The sequence below is a fragment of the Tachyglossus aculeatus genome, chromosome 21, assembly GCF_015852505.1.
Source record: "Tachyglossus aculeatus isolate mTacAcu1 chromosome 21, mTacAcu1.pri, whole genome shotgun sequence".
In the NCBI taxonomy this organism is placed as follows: Eukaryota; Metazoa; Chordata; class Mammalia; order Monotremata; family Tachyglossidae; genus Tachyglossus; species Tachyglossus aculeatus.
This window is the reverse complement of record NC_052086.1, coordinates 51,569,705-51,591,478: the sequence shown is the minus strand read 5'-3', so window position 1 is coordinate 51,591,478 and position 21,774 is coordinate 51,569,705. Positions and strand designations below refer to the sequence as shown.

General features: G+C 43.8%; 1 protein-coding gene across 2 annotated transcripts in view; it reads left to right on the top strand.

Annotated features, from left to right (window-relative positions):
* The window catches only part of PRKCB (protein kinase C beta), a 494,385-nt gene that overhangs the window by 315,490 nt on the left and 157,121 nt on the right, over window positions 1-21,774 (top strand). For both annotated transcript variants that reach the window (XM_038762327.1, XM_038762326.1), the window contains exons 6-8: window positions 7,598-7,754; window positions 10,570-10,704; window positions 19,465-19,561. In XM_038762327.1, the coding sequence (XP_038618255.1) occupies window positions 7,598-7,754; window positions 10,570-10,704; window positions 19,465-19,561 (389 nt within the window). The remainder of the gene's footprint in view (window positions 1-7,597; window positions 7,755-10,569; window positions 10,705-19,464; window positions 19,562-21,774) is intronic.

Genomic DNA, 21,774 nt, shown 5'->3' with positions numbered 1-21,774 from the left:
GTTGGGCTTTTGTAATAATAATGATAATAGTAATAATGATTGTGGTATTTGTTAAGCACTTCATTGTACTAAGCAATGAAGATAATTAGGTCCCAGATGGAGCTCACAGTCTAAGTAGAGGGAAGACAGGAATCCCCATTTTTCAAATGAGGGAACTGAGATGCAGAGAAGTGAAATGACTTGCCCAAGGACACACAGCAGACAAGTGGCAGGGCTGGGATTAGAATGCAGGTTCTCTAACTCCTAGGCCCGTGCTTTTTCCACTAGGCTATGCTACTTCTCACACTTGGTAACAAAGTGAAGGGTCTATCATCTCATCACACTGGAAAATTCAAAGGCAATGTGGAAGTTCTTGTTTGAAAAAGATGGAGCTGACTCTTCATCAAGCCTTTGCAATTTTTTATGGTTTACTAAGCACTTACTATGTGTCAGCGCTTAGATACAAGATAATTGAGTTGGACAAAGTCCCTGTCCCACACAGGGCTCTCAATCCCTATTTTCAGATGAGGTAACTGAGGAAAAGTGAAGTTAAGCGACTTCCTCAAGGTCACAAAGCAGGCAAGTGGTGGAGCTGGGATTAGAACCCAGATCCTCTGGCACCCAGGCTCGAGTTCCTTCAGCTAGATAACGTGGAGAAGCAGTATGGCCTAGTGGATAGAGCCCAGACCTGGGAGTTAGAAAGGTCTGGGTTCTAATCTCAGCTCTGCCACTTGTCTCCTGTGTGGCCTTGGGCAAGTCATTTAACTTCCCTGTGCCTCAGTTACTTCATCCGCAAAATGAGGATTAAGACTGTGAGCCCCACATGGGACAGGGACTGTGTCCAACCTGACAACCTTGTATCTCCCCCAGCACTTAGTACAGTACCTGGCACATAGTAAGAGCTTAACAAATACCATTAAAAAAACAAAAAGCTTAGGCCATGCTGCCGGTCAGTCAGTACTGCTTGTTTGCAGTCGCTCGCCAGAGTAAATGTGAATGTGACAGTGCTTGGGCAAGCAAACTAAATTATTTTTATGCTGGTGGATTCAAAGCAGTACTTCAGTGTGAATTCAACTTCGACATGTCTTTTGTTGAGCCACTATGATTATATGATAGAAACCGGAGCTCCGTAAAACAGCTTCATCTGACAAAAAGTTTGGCACAAATAAAACGGACCACCAATTGAGATAATTGTTTAACTAGATTCTTGCTTGTTGCTATTTGAAATGTTGTGGAAATTTCCACACCCTCTCCAATTCCTTCTCTTGCGACAACCTGAATAAGCGTGGCCTAGTGTTAATCGTACAGGCCTTGGGAATCAGGAGACCTGGTACTTAGCCCAGCTCCACCACTTGCCTGCAGTGTGACTTTGGGAGAGTCACTTAACTGCTGTGTGACTTGGTTTCCTCATCTGTCAAATGAGGATAAAATTTCTATTCTCCTTCCCCCTTACACTGGGAGTCCTGTGTGGGTCTGGGACTCTGTATGATCAGTTTGCATTGTATCTTCCCCAGCACTTAGTACAGTACTTGGCAAATAGTAAGCACTTAAGTGCCACAGTTAATATGAATTATTTTTAACCGTGGCCCTGCTTATTGCCCCTCCCCTACCAACACATAGTCTTCATGTTCAGCACTTTAAACTTGTATTTCCCCTGCCTGCAAATTACTATATTTTCTGTCTCCCCCGCTAGATTGTAAACTTCTCGAGGGCAGAAATTATGTCCACCACCTGTACTGCACTCTCCCAAGAGCTTTGTGCGTTGGCCTGGGAGTCAGAGGTTGTGGGTTCTAATCCCAGCTCTGCCACGTGTCTGCTGTGTGACTTTGGGCAAATCACTTATCTGTGCCTCAATTACCTCATCTGTAAAATGGGGATCAAGATTGTGAGCCCCACAAGGGATATGGACTGTATGCAACCTGATTAGCTTATTTCTACCCCAGCACTTAGAACAGTGCTTGGCATATAGTAAGTGCTTAGCAAATACCACAATTATTAATATTATTACTAGGCTAGACAATATTATCATTATTATTATTACTAGAGTGCTCTGCACACAGTGAGTGCTCAAAAAATACCACTGACTGAGGTGAGATGGGGTGGAACTAAGTCAATCCATCTTCAAGGGGAGAGGGAGAAAGGAATTTCTGCATCTACCTGTGCAAAAATAAACCCATTCTTCTGAGACTGGTTCAAACAGTGGTATTTATTGAGCATTTACTGTGTGCAAAGCACTGAACTAAATGCTTGGCAAAGTAGAATAGAGTAGGTAGCGACTATCCCTGCCCCTAGTAAATCAAGTAGTGGTATATATTGAATGTCTTACTGTGTGCAGAGCACTGTACTAAGCTCTTGGGAGAGTACAGTACAGTTGGTAGGTATGATTCCTGCTCTGAAGGGGCTAACAATCTAATGGGGGAGGTGGGAGCACCAGTTATTCAGTGAGCATTAGAACAAGAGGAAGAACAAGTATGTCAGGCTGGAATAACAGTAAATAATTGAACTTTTAATTCTGTATACATTTTTATGCACCCAGAAGTGCTGAGATTGGGTATGAAAACATAGATGCCAACAGTGGCAGTTTCTTAGCCACTTGATATCAATGGAACAGCATTTCTACAGAACCTTGAAAATTTTGGTTTCAAATGAATTTCAACATTCCCCACTCTATGTGATTGAATAAGAGCACTCCATTTGATCTCAATCTTCTTGAAATAACTGAAACCCATTTCCTAGTCAAATCAGAGAAAAAAAGTCTCTCCTCGCTTCCCTTCTCCCCCAACCCCATCCTTTGATGAAGCTAGAGGTTTAAAATTAAATAAGAATTGTGCTTTTCGATCTGTGCCAAGTGTTCCGAATCTGTAAATATTCTGCCTGGAAAATTATTTGGCCATTAATTCCTGACTGACCTGGCTGCGCAAGCTACAATATAGTCACTTTGTTTAATGCTTTGGCCATTTTGCAGGTTTACTTATTTTATTTTTGAAAACAAAAGTGTTGTCCTTAACTGATCTTAAATGGAGACTGCGACCGGTAGGGACATTAGTGTGAGAAATAAGGAGTCTTATCTCCTGATTTTGCAGAATCACAGCTCTGTTTTTGAAGTATTGCACTGGCTCTTCTGGAAAGGGGGGGATTCTCATGTCTAAGCAGAAGGGACACAATAAGGGGAGAGAGCAGAAGACAGAGAGAGATGCAAACACATTCATCTCATAAGTGATAGGATTGTTACACTGCTCTCTACAGTATTTTAACACACAAATTGTAGCACAAGCCAGAAATATTATAAGTGGAGCTACGCCTTTTTAATTTAATAAGACCATTCCATAATACACTATACTTTGAATCTAAAAAATGAGTTATGGAGACTTGTCTGATGAAGGATTCAGTCATGAATGCTGGTTTGCCCTCTTCTTCCTCTCCTTCCTAATCAGAGTGGTTGCGTTTAATATGGCCAACCAACAGAATGGGTTTTTCCTCTGAGGGAGGATGGAGACAAGACCTATATGTGGTACAATGAGGAGGGGATCGTGGGAGGAGATGAGGGGTGTGAGCTGGTTGCATTGCAGGAGGAGAGAAAGAATAAATAAGGAGACAACTGGGGAGTATCTAGAAGCTGTATCATATGCAACTGTAAAGTCGTCTCTATACTGTAAACTCATTGTGGACAGGGAATGTGTCAGTTCATTGTTATAGTGTACTCTCCCAAGTGCTTAGTACAGTGCTTTGCACCCAATAAGTGCTGAATAAATGCTATTAAATGAGTGAATGAACTGAACAACCACATCATATTTGAATCCTCAAAGTTGCTGTTTGATCTATCCTCTGTTTTCGTTTCCTTTCTTTCCCTTTGTGCATTTCTGGGCTTTGCCAAATAATCATTCATTGTAGAATGATTGAATATCCAGTGTCAAACAACTCAAGTTGGAAGAAGAATCTATTGTTTGCCTCATTCAAGTTCACCAGAGTTCACACACCGTCCCCATAAACTGCTCTGTAGTTCGTGGAAAATCAAATGATTCTTTTGCAAAACTCATTCAGCCTAGTGTCCTTCTGGATGTGTCTTTGATCATTCTGATCTACTGTACTTGTAACAATTTTAGAGCTTTGGTAAATAAACTCCTGAAGTAAATCAGAGTTATTCCTTTTTTATTGGTATGTCAGAGTTGTTTTGTTCATGGAGAGGTAGTTTGAGCAAAGTCATATCCTTCAGGGCATGCTGTGGGCAAAGACCTCCCTTTCATAGCTTATTTGGGTATTCAAGATTGTTTCTTAAGCTTGTATAATGTTTCATTCTTCAGAAGTTGACTACAACTTAATTACCCAAATTTCTCATCTATTGGTTTTGTTTCATTGTGGGGATAGTGGCCTGGAGGCTAAGTTTCTAAGATGATGACATAAAACTGATTGAGAAATTCTTATGTGAGCAGCCCACTTGCTCCCCCATTTTTTTTTGTATGTCTTTTTAAGGATTCTGACATTCCTTTCTCCTACACTTCATCCAATCAATCAGTCATATTTATTGAGCGCTTACTGTGTGCAGAGCACTGTACTAAGCGCTTGGGAAGTACAAGTTGGCAACATATAGAGACAGTCCCTACCCAACAGTGGGCTCACAGTCTAAAAGGGGGAGACAGAGAACAAAACCAGAATACAAACATGTGTAAGGAATCAATTCAGAATCTGAATCTCTTTTTTCTTCTGGGCCATGGAGGATATGTAGATGGTTTGAAAAGCAGGGTTGGATTACCTCAGGGGTTTAGGGGCTTGCAGCTAAAGGTCATCCCCCCCAGCCCCCAGGACCCCTGTATGCAGCCTAGAGCTGCTGCAGCATCTGACCGTAATTACATGCTCCCTGACCCTACCGAGATGGAGCCCGTTCCAGCCCTGCTAAGGTGGCTGCCACACTTAATAATAATAATACTTGTTAAGCACTTACTATGTGCAAAGCACAGTTCTAAGCACTAGAGTAGATACAAGTTAATCAGGTTGGGCACAGTCCCTGTCCCACATGGGGCTCACACTCCTAATTCCCATTTCACAGATGAGGTAACTGAGGCCCAGGGAAATGAAGTGACTTGCTCAAGGTCACACAGCAGACAAGTGGCAGAGCCGGGATTAGAACCCAGGTCCTTCTGACTCCCAGGGCCGGGTTCTGTCCACTGAGCCACGCTGCTTCCCGTGAATAAGCATATGCACGTGCTTGAGCTGACCTGCGGTTCCCGCCTTCCTGCTCCTTCTGATGCTGTGCACGGGTGTCAGCTGTCTTGCAATTCTTGTCACCACAGAGGGGAGCTGGGAATTGCAGGGGGATTCACCTCACGTAAAAACGACTGGCGCAAGGTGGTAGTAGGGAGGGGGAAGCCAGCTGAGCCCCAGTGGGCAGCTAATGATGGAGGTGGTGGAGACCCCATGGCGGCGTGGGTTGGAGCTACGCCCCAGCCCCCAGGTCCTACTCAGTACCCCCTAGACTGTATTCTCACTGTGGGCAGAGAATGTGTCTGTTATATTGTTATAATATATGCACCCAAGCTCTCAGTACAGTTCTCTGCACGCAGTAAGCGGTCAATAAAAATGATTCACTGACTGAGTGACTCAACAGTGCCACGCTGCCCAGACAGGGCTGTGACTCTGCTGCTGGACCACCAATCAATCAATCAATCAATCAATCGTATTTATTGAGCGCTTACTGTGTGCAGAGCACTGTACTAAGCGCTTGGGAAGTACAAGTTGGCAACATGAGAGACAGTCCCTACCCAACAGTTGGCTCACAGTCTAGAAGAGGGAGACAGAGAACAAAACCAAACATAGACCACCGGCCCACAGCCCTCCAACCCAGCAAAGCCCGGGAGGATGAGGCAGCGGGTCCAGCTTGCTCCAGACAGCTGCCCCTGCCCAACTTCATCATGGTGGCCTCCCCTTTAAGTGGAATTTGGCAGTGGACCGGGAACCGTCTCTGGGCTTCCCTGGCTGACCACCATGGGGAGAGTTTTAATCTCTCTGATTTAATCTTTAATTTTTAATTAATCTTTAATCTCTCTGATTTAATCTTTAATCTCTCTGATTAAAGTCTTGCTGATGACACCCAGATCTACATCTCTGCTCCTGCTCTCTCCCCCTCTCTGAAGGGAATCTCAGTGAAGGGAAGCACTTCTCAGGGCTTCTGTTACCTCACTGGAAAATGGGGATTTAGATTGGGAACCCCATGTGGGACAGGTACTGTCTCCAATGCAACTACCATGTTTCTACCCCAGTTTTTAGTACAGATCCTGGAACATAGTAAGTGCTTCACAAATACCACAATGTTCATTATTATTATTAATATTATTACAGTGAAGTACTGGGAAGGACCCATTAGAAATCTGGAAGTTTTCAGGACTTAGTTGTGGCCTTCCCATTCATTCATTCATTCAGTTGTATTTATTGAGTGCTTACTGTGTGCAAAGCATTGTACTAAGTGCTTAGGAGAGTACAAAATGACAACGAACAGACACATTCCTGCCCACAATGAGCTTACAGACTAGAGGGGGAGAGACCATCATCAGTGTCTTCTGCTCCATCCCGAAGACTGAGTGTCATTTTCTGATAGGGTGGCACTGGGGTCTGCATGAAAAGGGAAATTGTATCGGAGCTGGGGAAGTGGCAGGAAAGTCCCCTCCCAACTCCTCCAAGGAGAAGTCCCCCATAGTCAGGACACAAAGGAGGGGGAGACTCACCCCACCTCAGTCCTGCAGCCCTCTTGTACATACCCTTATGCTCTGGAATTTATCCCAATGCCTGCCTCCCTGTCTGGATTGCAAGCTCCTTGAGGGCAGGGATTGTGACTACCAACTCTATCGCATTACACGATGCCAAGCTCTTGGTACAGTGCTCTGCGCACAGTAAGCCCTTCAAAAATGGCATTGATGTATTGATCGATTGAGGGAGTTGGGAGGGATATTTGCAGGGTCCAGCTGGATGCCATTTATTCCACGCTCTGGAGGGCTTGCCAGGAAGAGGGGCAAATTTGGAAAAAAGGGGCAAGGGAGCCATCGCAATGATGGAAGAGGGTCCCTGCTCAATGTGTAATCATTGCTGTGGGCAGAGGCTGTCTCTCTTTATTGCTGTATTGTACTTTCCCAAGTGCTTAGTACAGCGCTGTGCACACAGTAAGAGCTCAATAAATATGATTGAATGAGAAACCATGAGCCCCCACCCAGTCACTCCAGAACGGTCTGCCCTGCTCCACCCCATGGGGTCAGGGAGCGACTTCAGGAAGGGGATGGAATCAGGGCAAAGATGGGGTGATGGCTATCATGCACAGCCTGTTGAAACGATGCAATCACATGGCCCCACATCCTGTGATGAGGGAACAAGGAACGGCCCCCGGGGCCAACGGTGATTCGGGTGGGAGGTGGTGAATCTGACCCAGGACGCGATGGGCTGAGGTTGGGAGATGATTTTCCCACCGGTGTTTCCAAGCACTGCTGATTCATCCACATTTCCATTTTACAGCTAGCAAATGATTGAGATGCAAATATAGAAAAACCTTATTCTGATTAAATCTCTTGCATTGCATTTAAAAACAGTTGCCTTGGATATTCCGTTATTGACCATGCAATTTCTCTTTTCTTTTCAGTAAGAGATGCTAAGAATCTAGTCCCTATGGACCCTAATGGCTTGTCAGATCCGTATGTAAAGCTTAAACTTATTCCTGATCCCAAGAGTGAGAGCAAGCAGAAGACTAAAACCATTAAATGCTCCCTCAACCCGGAATGGAACGAGACATTTAAATTGTAAGTTAAAGAAAAAGAAAAAAAAAATAATGGCGTGTTTTATGAATGATTGCTGCTTTTGATCTATTTACCTGTATCAGATTGACATAACATAGGAGAGAAGTATGATTTAATTTATGATGCATATGGCTACTGCATTAAAAAAACAGTCTTTAGAGTGGTTCAGTTTTTCCCTTATTGTTCATATTTGGCCAGGTAGTGTAATTAGATGGGATGAGAAAATGGGTTAGATTCAAGTAAGGGCTTTAGGGGTTGAAATCCTGGGCCCTAGATTTCAGGGGCACCCGCTGAATACTGATGCTATTGTCTTACCGAAAGAGTCTTTACAGTGGCCAATTTTTCCTCCATGTTTTCATCTTTAATATGGTCTATTTGTATGAGGTCAGAGCAGGACAGGGGATGGAGTTTTTAGGAAGGTGGACTGCAAAAGAAACAAAAACAGAAAAAGAGACAGATGAGACCAAAGTAGGCAGAGAAAGGAGGAAAAAAGGAGGGAGGGGATGAAGGGACAAAGAGGGGAATAAGGAAAACAGAAAGTGAAGGATAAATGCTAGTACAGGGCTCTGCACAAAGTAAGTGCTCAATAAATGCTACTGATTGATGATTGATAAACCAGGAAAAAGAGACAGAAAGGTGGAGGTGTAGGGAAGGGTGACATATACCCACATGCCAGCATTCTCCTATACAAATCAAATAGGGAAAACTGGAGGTGTAGGGAAGGGTGACACATAACCACATGCCAACATTCTTCTATACAAATCAAATAGGGAAAACAGCATGGCGTAGTGGATAGAGCACAGGCCTGGGAGTTGGAAAGTCATGGGTTCTAATCCTGGCTTTGCCACTTGTGTGCTGTGTGATCTTAGGCAAGTCATTTTGCTTCTATGGGCCACAGTTCCCTCATTTATAAAATGGGGATTAAGGCTGTGAGCCCCATGAGAGACAGGGACCGTGTCCAATCCGATTTGCTTGTATCCATCCCAGTGCTTAGTACAGTGCCTGGCACATAGTACTTAACAAATACCACAGTTATTATTATTACTACAATGTAACTTCTGCAGTCCTAGCAGCGGAATTTCTTCCTCCATGGTCTGGAAGGCCTCAGCTTCCATGGTCTGGTCATGCCAACCTATCCCTCCTGCTACCCCATTACGGTCAGCAGAAGCACAAACCATTGCAGTCCAGTCCTGGATCTCATCCCTCTGGCCTAGCCTGGCAGGCTCCCTTCCCTCCTTCCCCCTCCCCCCAGTACAGCCAATGTGATTTCCTATAGGTCTTCCACTTAATAATTGGGATATTTGTTAAGCTCTTACTATGTGCCAAGCACTGCACTAAGAACTGGGGTGGATACACGCATATTGGATTGTATGCAGTCCTTATCCCACATGGGGTTCACAGTCTCAATCCCCATTTTCTAGATGAGGGAACTGAGGCACAAAGAAGTGAAGTGACTTGCCCAAGGTCACACAGCAGAAACGTAGAGGAACCAGGACTAGAACCCAAGACCTTCTGACTCTCTGGTCTGTGCTGTATCCACTAAGTCATGCTGCTTTTCTATGGCATGGCAAGCCCCTTGTAGGCAGGGAATACGCGTACCAACTAGAGAAGCAGCGTGGCTTAGTGGAAAGAGCACGGGCTATGGAGTCAGAGGTCATGGGTTCAAATCCTGGCTCCGCCACTTGTCAGCTGTGTGACTTTGGGCAAGTCACTTCATTTCTCTGTGCCTCAGTTCCCTCATCTGTAAAATGGGGATTAAGACTGTGAGCCCCCTGGTGGGACAACCTGATCACCTTGTAACCTCCCCAGCGCTTAGTGCCTTGCACATAGTAAGTGCTTAATAAAAATGCCATAAAAAACTGTTGTATTGTACTTTCCAGAGCGCTTAGTACAGAGTGCTGCACAAAGTAAGTATTAAATGTGCCAGGTATGGTATAAGCCCTGGGGTAGATAAAAGTTTATCAGATTGGACACAGTCCCTGTCCTACATGAGGCTCATGGCCTTAACCCCCATTTTGCAGAAGGGGTAACTGAGGCACAGGGAAGTGAAGTGACTTGCCCGACAAGTGGTGGAGAAGAGAATGACCTAGGTCCTTCTGACACCCAGGCCTGTGCTCTTTCCACTAGGCCACGCTGCTTCTCGATTAGTGATCCGCTTAGAACAGAGCTTTGCATATAGTAAGCGCTTAATAAATGCCATCATTATTACTAAATTCGTTAGTCATGTTAAGGCAAACGAAGTAGGGAAAGAGGAAGGACAACAGAAAACATGAAGGAAACTAGCCTAGGGGATTCAGTCGGTAAATCAGAATGGTAGGCTGCTGATGGAGGAGTTGTTTTCCTAGGCTTAAAGGTGAAATATCAGTCCTATACAGGTCCCAAAACCTGGTGTTTTTCTGCATCATGCCTTTCCTGCTAATAGTAGGTTAACACTGAGGGTTAGATTCACTCAGTGAATCTGCTTCTTGCAGATTCAAGTCAAATACCGTTCTTTTCCACTGGACAAAAAGAAAAAAAATCCTTTCAAAGTGTATGCCTGTTTTGCGCAGACACAATCAATAATGGGTTTCAGTTGGTGGGGGCAAATACAGTATTCTCTGGGAATTAATTGCAGAATGCTGGTAAGATATCAAGATGGATAAATGCTAGCTGTCTCTGGCCCTAGCCTCATTTCGAATGTTTTTTTTTCATAAACTTCAAGGACTTCCACTCATTTAGAAGATTATCACTCGGTCTCTTGTTCTATCTTGTATCGACCTCATATGCAAAGCTTAAAAAGTTAAGTATTTCTCAGAGCTAAACCTTCTTCTCTTTGCAGTCAGCTGAAAGAATCCGACAAAGACAGAAGGTTATCAGTGGAAATTTGGGATTGGGACCTCACCAGCAGGAATGACTTCATGGGATCTTTGTCTTTTGGAATTTCAGAGCTGCAGAAGGCAAGCGTTGATGGATGGTAAGAAAGCTTTTGTTGCAAAAGACGCCAAAAAGAAGTCGACGTCCTCCTTTCCTAAATAAGAAAAGGGACCATAATTGTGGCTCAATACTCACATAAACAAAGGAGGCAGGGAAATTTTAACAAGCATCAACTTAATTCGAATTAATACATGGAACATCTATCTTCTCTGTGGTGGCTTGAAAGTCCAAATTAATTAGGCAGCAAAGGTATTTCAAAGTTGCCTTCCCTTTCTGCGTGAGGTTTCTAGCTTTAATCCCACTAACCTTCCTGCTCATTACAAAGCTCAGAACTGAGAAAAGCCCTGATTAAGGGGCTCAGTAAAAGGTATCAGGGGAGAAGAATCAGAAGAAATTCAACCTGACACTACTGCTCCTACAGCAAAGGTGTCGACAAAGTGTTGATTAGGGGTTGTTTTCAGAGATGTAAGAAATATTGTCCAAAGCATGCAATTACTGTCACTTGTTACCACATGAAAGATGAACACACCAAGTCCATAAAACCTCTCCTGAATTGGTCTATTCATTTCCATTTTATCTTTCTCAGCAGGATGCATGCCATTTTAATTTCCTTTTTTAATTTGTAGGTCCCTGAGAGCGAAGTTATCTTATTATGGGAAGTGAAATGGGTTCAACTTTTGTTGCAGATGGCACTGGTCCCAGCCCAGTCCCTGCATGGCCCCCACCTGCCACTCCCACCAACTCCCACTCCATTTTCTTTCTTTTTTTAATGATATTTGATAGCGCTTATTGTCTGCCAGGCATTGTCCAAAGCCCTGGGATAGACACAAGATAATCAAGTTGAACCCAGTTCGTGCCACATATGAAACTCACAGTCTTTTTTAATGACATTTGTTAAGCACTGTCTAGAGAGGCAGCATGGTGTAGTGGATAATAATAATAATAATGATGGTATTTATTAAGTGCTTACTATGTGCAAAGCACTGTTCTAAGCGCTGGGAGGGATACAAGGTGATCAGGTTGTCCCACGTGGGGCTCACAGTCTTCATTCCGATTTTACAGATGAGGGAACTGAGGCACAGAGAAGTTAAGTGACTTGCCCGAAGTCACACAGCTGACAATTGGCAGAGCCAGGATTTGAACCCATGACCTCTGACTCCAAAGCCCGTGCTCTTTCCACTGAGCCACGCTGCTTCTCTTGGATAGAGCCAAGGCCTGAGAGTCAGAAGGCCATGGGTTCTAATCATGGCTCCACCACTTGTCTGTTGCTTGAGCTTGGGCAAATCATTTCACTTCTCTGTGTCTCAGTTGTCTCACTGGGATTGAGAATGCGGATTGATGGAGATTGAGACTGTGAGTCCCATGTGGGGCAGGGACTGTGTCCAACCCGATTTGCTTTTCTCCACAACCGTGGTTAGTACAATGTCTGGCACATAGCGCTTAAAATACATTACTATGATGATGATGATGATGATGATGATTATTATTATTATTATTATTATTATTATTATGATCATGTCAGGCTTTGTACTAAGCTCTAGGGTAGAGACAACATAGATTGGACACAGTCCATGTCTCACATGGGGCTCACAATATTAATCCCGATTTTACAGGTGAGGTAACTGAGGCACAGAGAAGTGAAGCAACTCACCCTCAGTCACACAGCAGACAAACTCCCTTCTGAGTCACCCTTACTTGCTCCATTTGCTTCCCCTCCCCACCCCCTCACAGTCCACAGTACTTATGTATATGTCTGAATATTTTTTTTGTATTGATGTCTGTTTATTTATACTGATGCTTGTCTCCCCCCCAAGTCTAGACTGTGAGTTTGGTGTGGGCAAGGATTGTCACTGTTTATTGTTCATTCATTCATTCATTCAATCGTATTTATTGAGCGCTTACTGTGTGCAGAGCACTGTACTAAGCGCTTGGGAAGTACAAGTTGGCAACATATAGAGACTGTACTTTCCCAAGTGCTTAGTACAGTGCTCTGCACGCAGTAAGCACTTAATACGATTGAATGAACGAATGAGAAAGCAGCAGAGCCAGGATTAGAACAAAGATCCTTCTGACTCCCAGGGCAGTGCTCTTTCCCCCAGGGCATGCTACTTATCATTTTCTAGAGGCAGAGAGTTCAACAGAAAGCCTGAATTATCATCTGTCTGAAGAATTGATGAAAAATAATTTGCTTAAATAATAGGAATAGGGAAGTTGTGATCATTTATAGGGGGTGGAAGGGAGGCAGTCAATCAGTGGAATTTACTGAGATTTTACTGTGTGCAGAACACTTCACTGAGCATCTAAGAGAGTACAGTTGTGTTAGTAGTAATAATAATTGTGGTATTTGTTAAGCGCTTCCTATGTGCCATGCACTGTACTATGCACTGGGGGAGATACAAGCAAATGAGTTTAGTATATATGATCCTGCCCACAGGAGCTTACACATTTTTGAGCAACGACTAAATCATGTGTTGTCTGTTTTTTAATGGTCATCTCCCCAGCGCTTAGAACAGTGCTTTGCACATAGTAAGCACTTAAAAAATGCCATCATCATCATCATCATATGTTAAATGATTACTATGTGGCAGGCACTGTATTAAGCACTGGGTTAGACACAAGCTAGTCAGGTTGGACACAGTTCACCTTTCATATAGGGCTCACATGCTTAATTCCTTTTGTACAGATGAGGTAACTGAAGCCGAAGGTTGTACAGCAGACAAATGGCGGAGCCAGGATTAGAACCCAGCTCCCTTGCTCCCAGGCCCATGCTCTTTCCACTGGGCCAAGCTGATGTTTAGATCCATATTCACCAGTAGATGTTGAGTGCTGATAAATGTTCATCATCATCATCATCATCAATCATCAATCGTATTTATTGAGCGCTTACTGTGTGCAGAGCACTGTACTAAGTGCTTGGGAAGTACAAGTTGGCAACAAATAGAGACAGTCCCTACCCAACAGTGGGCTCACAGTCTAAATGTTCCTTGGAAGTCCTTTATAATAATAATAATAATAATAATAATGGCATTTATTAAGCGCTTACTATGTGCAAAGCACTGTTCTAAGCACTGGGGTGGGGATACAAGGTGATCAGGTTGTCCCATGTGGGGCTCACAGTCAATCCCCATTTTCCAGATGAGGTAACTGAGGCCCAGAGAAGTGAAGTGACTTGCCCAAAGTCACACAGCAGACAAGAGGCGGAGCCAGGATTAGAACCCACGACCCCTGACTGCCAAGCCCGGGCTCTTTCCACTGAGCCACGCTGCTTCTCCACGCTGCTTCCCAGGCTGTTCTAAGTGCCTTTATTCAATGCCACATGCCTGGGAAATTGGTAGCTTAGTGGTAAAAGCACAGGCTTGGGAGTCAGAGGACATGAGTTCTAATCCTGGCTCCTCCACTTGTCCGCTGTGTGACCTTGTGCAAGTCACTTAGCTTCTCCGTGCCTCAGTTACCTAATCTGGAAAATGGGAATTAAGACACGTGGGACAAACTGATTACCTTGTATCTACCCCAGCACTTAGAACAGTGCTTGACACATAGTAAGCGCTTAGCAAATACCATAATAATAATAATCCATCCTTCTGGAATGCTTTTAAGTAGGGGTAATCAAATTCTGGCTACATCAGCTATTTACTAATGCCCAGTAATGACTTCTGTGCAGCAGGTCCACAGGGGATGGATACCAAAAAAGACTCACTGGCCTTTCCTCCCCTTTAGACTGTGAGCCCACTGTTGGGTAGGGACTGTCTCTATATGTTGCCAACTTGTACTTACCAAGCGCTTAGTACAGTACTGTGCACACAGTAAGCGCTCAATAAATATGATTGATTGATTGATTGATTGATTTAGCACTGAGATCAACTGCCATTAGCTTCAGTCATGAAAAAATGAGCCCTAGATTCCTTTCCGCTATGCTTGCCTACAACATATTCTCCCCATATCCACGTTCCCTGCCCGTAATAAGCTTATAGTTGGAGAGGGGGAGACAGGCGTTAATGTGAATAAATAAGTAATTTATAGTGGTGAATCCCTCTGGGCTCCCTGGGAGAAGCTGGACCATCTCATGTTTGTCCCTTCCCTTCGTGATCCAGAGCATGTCTTGGCTTGACCACGTCGCTGGATTCAGAGGCCCTGTCTACTGGGTCGGACAGATTGTTTCGAGAGTGCATAGTATATGACAAATTGCTTCTTGTTCTGTTCTTAGGAACTTTAAGACGAGATCTAAGTGATTTTTCTCGTCACAGCATTTATCTGGAAGAAAGCTCAGGGAAATGCTTTGGTGCATTTTTCACATCTAAACATCTGCAGTTAATGGGGAAAATTGGCTCAAAGGAAGGGTCCATCCCTGTGTTATGCAAATAGTGGTTTGTTCACTCAGTGTTGATGTGAAACTGTCTCCAGATAAGATCCAGCTGACAAAGCCTGCTCTTGTACTGTCAGGGAGAAGAATTAATTGATTGATCTGACGTTTAGCCTGAGGTGGAATAAAATGGTTCAGATCTGAATGGTATTTTCAGGATTTTGTGAATATCCCTGTTTAAAGTTTTTCTTCTTAGACCCACCCGCTACAACCTGGTAGGACTCCTGTTCTTCAGTCCAGAAGACCTGTTTGTGGATAGAACTTGGGCCTGGGGGCCTGGAGACCTGGGTTCTAATCTCAACTCTGCCATTTGTCTGCTGTGTGACCTTGAGCAAGTCACTTAGCTTTTCTGTGCCTCAGTTTCTTCCTCTCTAAAATGGGAATTAAATGTCTGTTCTCCCTCCGTCTTAGACTGCGAGAGACATGTGTCTGACCTCATCATCATCATTATCATCATCAATGGTATTTATTGAGTGCTTACTGTGTGCAGCGGGCTGTATTAAGTGCTTGGGGGACTACAATATAACAGACATGTTAGACACAGTCCCTGCCCACAACAAGCTTACGGTCTAGATGGGGAGACAGATATTAATATAAATAAATAATTTATAATATCTCATTTATCTTGTATCTACCCTAGTGCTTGATACTGGTGTGTAAGAAATACAACAATTATTATCATTTTTAGTGCCGAGCTAAGCACCCTGGACCCCTAGGTTTTTAAATGTGCTTTGATGAGGATGTTCATGAAAGAAGATACTATGTACAGTTCTAATTTTCATTACTTTGCTTCTTAATTCTGTCATTCCCTCATATCACTCTGTGGTATAAACTGTCTAGGATGAGGTAGCAGGGAGTAGAATAATAACATTAATGATAATAATAATGAGAAGCAGCATGGCTCAGTGGAAAAAGTGCGGGCTTTGGAGTCAGAGGTCATGGGTTCAAATCCGGGCTCTGCCAGTTGTCAGCTGTGTGACTTCGGGCAAGTCATTTCATTTCTCTGGGCCTCAGTTCCCTCATTTGTAAAACGGGGATTAAGACTGTGAGCCCCCCGTGGGACAACCGGATCACTTTATAACCTCCCCAGCGATTAGAACAGTGCTTTGCACACAGTAAGTGCTTAATAAATGCCATTATTATAGTTATTATTATTAATAATAATGGTAATGGCATTTGTTAAACACTATGAGCCAAGCACTGTACTAAGCGGTGGGGTGGATACAAGTAAACTGGGTTGGACACAGTACCTGTTCCACATGGAACTCATAGTCTTAATCCCAATTTTTGACAGATGAGGTAACTCGGGCAAGGAGAAGTTAAGTGATTTGCCCAAAGTCACAGAGCAAACAAGTGGTGGCAGAGCCGGGATTCGGCCAGGTCCTTCTGATTCCCAGGCTTGTGCTTTGTCCACTAGAAGAAAGAAATCCATTTTCTCTCCCACACCTAGTGGGGATGGTTGCAGAAGATGGGGCAGGAATTTTTAGTTAACTCCTCTATTAGCATGTGAGCTCCTAGAGTGCCAGGACTGTGTCCTTTCCTTTCATTGTGCTCCCCGCAAGTGCCCAGCACAGTGCTCTGCAACCTAGAGGTACTCGGAATATTGGAATGAGTGAATTGAATGACTGAATGCATGTGAAATGGGAAGATGAGACCATTCTTGAGGAGTAGTATGGTCTAGTAGAAAAAGCATGAGACTGGGAGTCAGAGGACCTGAGTTTTAATCCTGACTCCTCCACGTGCCTTCTGTATGACCTTGGGCAAGTCACTTCACTAGTCCTCAGTTACCTCATCTGTAAAATAATAATAATCATAATGATGGTATTTGTTAAGCACTTACTATGTGTGAAGCACTGTTCTAAGCGCTGGGGAATGCAAGGTGATGAGGTTGTCCCACATGGGGCTCACAGTCTTAATCCCCATTTTACAGATGAGGTAACTGAGGCACAGAGCAGTTAAGTAGCTTGCCCAAGGTCACACAGCTGACAAGTGGTAGAGCCGGGATTCGAACCAATGACCTCTGACTCTAAAGCCCAGGCTCTTTCCAGTGGAGCCACGCTGCTTCTCTTTGAGGATGCAGTACCTGTTCTCCTTCCTACTTAGGCTGTGAGCCTCATATGGGACGGGGACTGTTTCTGACCAAACAGTCTTGTACCTTCCCCAGTGCTTAGAATAGCACTTGACATACAGTAAGCACTTAATAAATACCACTATTATTATCATCATTATTATTGAGATACGCTAAACCAACAGGATCAACATTTCCTGCATTCCATTATGTCGGATCAACATTTCCTGCATTCCATTACGTCACAATCAATTAATGGAATCTATTGTATATTTACTTTGAGCACTGTACTAAATAGTTGGGACAATATTGCTGGATTGTAAGCTCTTTGAGGAAAAGAATCATGTCTATCTTCTGTACAGCAGCGTGGTATAGGGGATAGAGCATGGTCCTGGGAGTCAGAAGGTCATGGGTTCTAATTCCGACTCCACCACTTATCTGCTGTGTGACCTGGGGCAAGTCACTTCACTTCTCTGTGCCTCAGCTACCTCATATGTAAAAAAGGGGGATTAAGAATGTGAGCCCAGTGCGAATCAGGGACTGTGTCCAACCTGATTAACTTATATCTACCCCAGCACTTAGAACAGTGCTTGACATGTAGTAGGTGCTTAGCAAGTATCATAATTATTATTATTATTATTATTATTATTATTATTACTGACCTCACCCAAATGCTTAATGCAGTGCTCTGCACCTAGTAAGCCTCCAGTGAATGCCACTGATTGATTAATTAATGCAGCAGAAGCAAAAGACATCCATTGTCTCTGCCCAGAGAGAGCTTAGCGTCACAAGACTTCTAGACTGTGAGCCCACTGTTGGGTAGGGACCATCACTATATGTTGCCAACTTGTACTTCCCAAGAGCTTAGTACAGTGCTCTGCACACAGTAAGTGCTCAATAAATACGACTGAATGAAAGACTCGATCTTCTACTCTTCTCCTTTGATCCTTGTGTACCACTGGTGGCAAGGAACAAATGGAAATCCCATTTGCACTCAACCTCCTAGTGGCCTTCCGTTTTAGTAGGAGGATACTTTATCTCTTAAATGACCCCTCTAGGGAAATGGACAAAGTTACCCCAAAAGTGGGTTGTTTGCTACTGATATACACCAGGACAAAAGATGTACATAAATTATAAGCCTGAATAAAAATAGGCCAGAAAATTTAGCATCTCGTTTGTACTCTGCCCCAGAGTTGCCAGCATGAAGCCTGGTTTCAGAGATTTATTTGAAGAACTCTTCAAAAAGATCATAGAATCCTCCGAGTGGGAAGAACTTGAGAGGTCCATTGTGTTCTCTCCCCTGGACTTAAATCACTCGGGTCCCAAAGATGCATAGCAGAGGGGGCATTCATCTGGTTTCAATCTGGGCGGTCCAATTTAGTGCCCGTCTGTCTGATACAGATACACGTCGAGTACTTTTACTTCTGATGTTTCTCCTTTTGGCCCCAGGCTCTGCCACATCCCGTGGCTGCCACCACTTCCCCTTCCGTTCCCAGCGCTACAGCACTTATTTCCATATAGGTCATTTATTTATTTACATTAATGTCTGTCTCCCCCTCTAGACTGTAAGCTCTTTGTGGGCAGGGAATGTGTCTGCTTATTGTTATATTGTACTCTCCCAAGCTCTTAGTACAGTGTTGTGCACACAGTAAATGCACAATAAATATGATTGGCTGATTGACTGATGGGTCCTCTGAATCCCAGGCCCTTGCTCTTTCCACTAGGCCACACTGCTTCTCTGTTGAATTAGCTTTCTGCTTAGATATCTAAGCCAAAGAAGACCTCATCCGTCTTCTCCTGGTTTGGAGGTCTAGAATATATGCTCCATAGCAGTATATCCTACTGGAAAGAACACTGGCCTGCAAGTCACAGGACCCGGGTTCTAATTCCAGGTCTGAGAGTTGTCTGCTGTGTGACCTTGGGCAAGTCACTTAACTCCTCTGTGCTTGTTACTTCATGTGCAAAGTGGGGAATCGCTGCCTGTTTTCCCTCCTACTTGGACTGTTATCTTGCATCTACCCAACATTTACACATACTAAGTGATTAACAAATACCATTATTATTATTACCATTATTGACATTATTATTGTTATAATTTCTCCCTTCCACCTGGAGACATTCTATTTGTTGGTCTCCTTTTGTTTCCTGGGTAGCCATCTTTGTGATCAATCAGTCAGATCTACTGAGCACCCACCCTTATGTAGAGCACTGTACTAAGCCCTTAGGGGAGGAAAGTACAATACCAATCTTCCCTTTTATCCCTGCTTATCCTGCCTGTGCCCGGCTTCTATTCCCTTAGCTTCTTGAACAGCAAAACTTGTCAACGGATTGGAGAACCTCCTAATTGCCACATTTTTCCTGTCTTCCTCTAGGTTTAAATTGCTGAGCCAGGAGGAGGGGGAGTATTTTAATGTTCCGGTTCCCCCAGAAGGAGAAGAAGGGAATGAAGAGCTCAGGCAGAAATTTGAGGTAAGCGTCGTTCCTGGTCCTTAGGAATGAATTGAATCCTTGGGAATGAAGTTTTCATTTTAATAGCATACAAAACTCACAAAAATCTCACTCTTACCTAGGCAGCTAATAAAGAATGGGAGTTTTACTTGAATCCTCTGGGTCATTTTCCCAGTTCTATGTATGCTTTGCCTATGAAGATGACCTTATTATGGGTTTTCTACTAGTGTGTGTGTTCTCTATTCCTCTTAGTGAGGGCGAATTCTTCAGGATCCATAACTGAAATAATTCCATTTTTAAGGCACTCTGGGGCCCTTTTGGTCTTCATCAAGAGCCTACAGACCCTTCACGCGTTGCGGGAGACGTGTTTTCCGACAGTAGACAAAAATGCTTATCATAAAAAAAATACCAAGCTGATTAGCACCTACTGTGTGCAAAAGGTAATAACTGATGGGGGAGGAGTAGAAGGGGAAAGAAGGGAAAAAGTGTAAGAAAAAACATTAAAGGGGAGAGAAGGTATGTAATTATAGGGAGAGTTTGTAGCTCTTCCTCTAGACTAAGATCATTGTGGCTGGAAATGTGTCTATGAACTCTGTTATACTCTCCCAAGTGCTTAGTACAGTGCTCTGTACCCAGTAAGCGCTCAATCAGTATGATTGATGAATTGATTATCGATGGGCTAATAAACAGTGAATGAAATGTCTTCTCCAAATATGGCTCTGTAACTCTTAGCGCAGGACTCGGTGCCTGTAAGTGCTTAATACCATGATTCATTCATATTTATTGAGCAGTTACTGCGTGCAGAACACTGTACTCAATGCTTGGGAGAGTACAGTATAACAACAAACAGACACATTCCTGCCCACAATGAGCTCATGGTCTACAGCGGGAGACAGACATTAATATAAATAAATAAAAAGATAAATAAATAAATACATAAATGAATTACAGATATGTACACATGAACAGTAGATGGATGGTGCATAGCTCCTTTAAAAGTTGTAGGTTAAACAAGTTTCCAGCTGAAATGATGTCCAAGTTCAGTTTATAGTAGAAAAAGACAGATTGCACAAGCTCTTTGTTTAGGACATCAAATTAAGACAGTCTTGGAAATAGATCCTTTAGTTTTGTCATTGCCTCAGTGGCAAGAGCATGGGTTTGGGAGTCAGAGGATGTTGGTTCTAATCCTGGCTTCGCCACTTGTCTGCTGTGTGACCTTGGGCAAGCCACTTAACTTCTCTGGGCCTCAGTTACCTCATCTGTAAAATGGGGATTAAAACGGTGAGCCCCATGTGGGACAACTTGATTACCTTGTATATACTCCAGTGCTTAGAACAGTGCTTGGCACACAGTAAGTGCTTAACACATACTATAATTATTCTTTCATTCAATTGTATTTATTGAGCGCTTACTGTGTGCAGAGCACTGTACTAAGTGCTTGGGAAGTACAAGTTGGCAACATATAGAGACGGTCCCTACCCAACAGCAGGCTCACAGTCTAGAAGGGGGAGACAGACAACAAAGCAAAACATATAAACCAAATAAAATAAATAGAATAAATATGTACAAATGAAATACATCAGTAAATAGAGTAATAAATATGTACAGAAATATATATAAATATATACAGATGCTGTGGGAAGGGGAAGTAGGGGGAGAGGAAGGAGGGGGCTCAGTCTGGGAAGGCCTCCTGGGGGAGATGAGCTCTCAGTAGGGCTTTGAAGAGAGGAAGAGAGCTAGCTAGGCGGATGTGCAGAGGGAGGGCATTCCAGGTCAGGGGGATGACGTGGGCCGGGGGTCGACGGCGGGAACGAGGCACAGTGAGGAGATTAGCGGCAGAGGAGTGGAGGATGCGGGGTGGGCTGTAGAAGGAGAGAAGGGAAGTGAGGTAGGAGGGGGCGAGGTGATGGACAGCCTTGAAGCCCAGGGTGAGGAGTTTTTGCCTGATGCGTAGGTTGATTGGTAGCCCTTTTGAGGAGGGGAATAACATGCCCAGAGCGTTTCTGCACAAAGACGACCTGGGCAGCAGCGTGAAGTATGGATTGAAGTAGGGAGAGACAGGAGGATGGGAGATCAGAGAGGAGGCTGATGCAGTAATCCAGTCGGGATAGGATGAGAGATTGAACGAGTAGAGTAACAGTTTGGGTGGAGAGGAAAGGGCGGATCTTGGCGATGTTGCGGAGGTGAGACCGGCAGGATTTGGTGATGGATTGGATGTGAGAGGTGAACGAGAG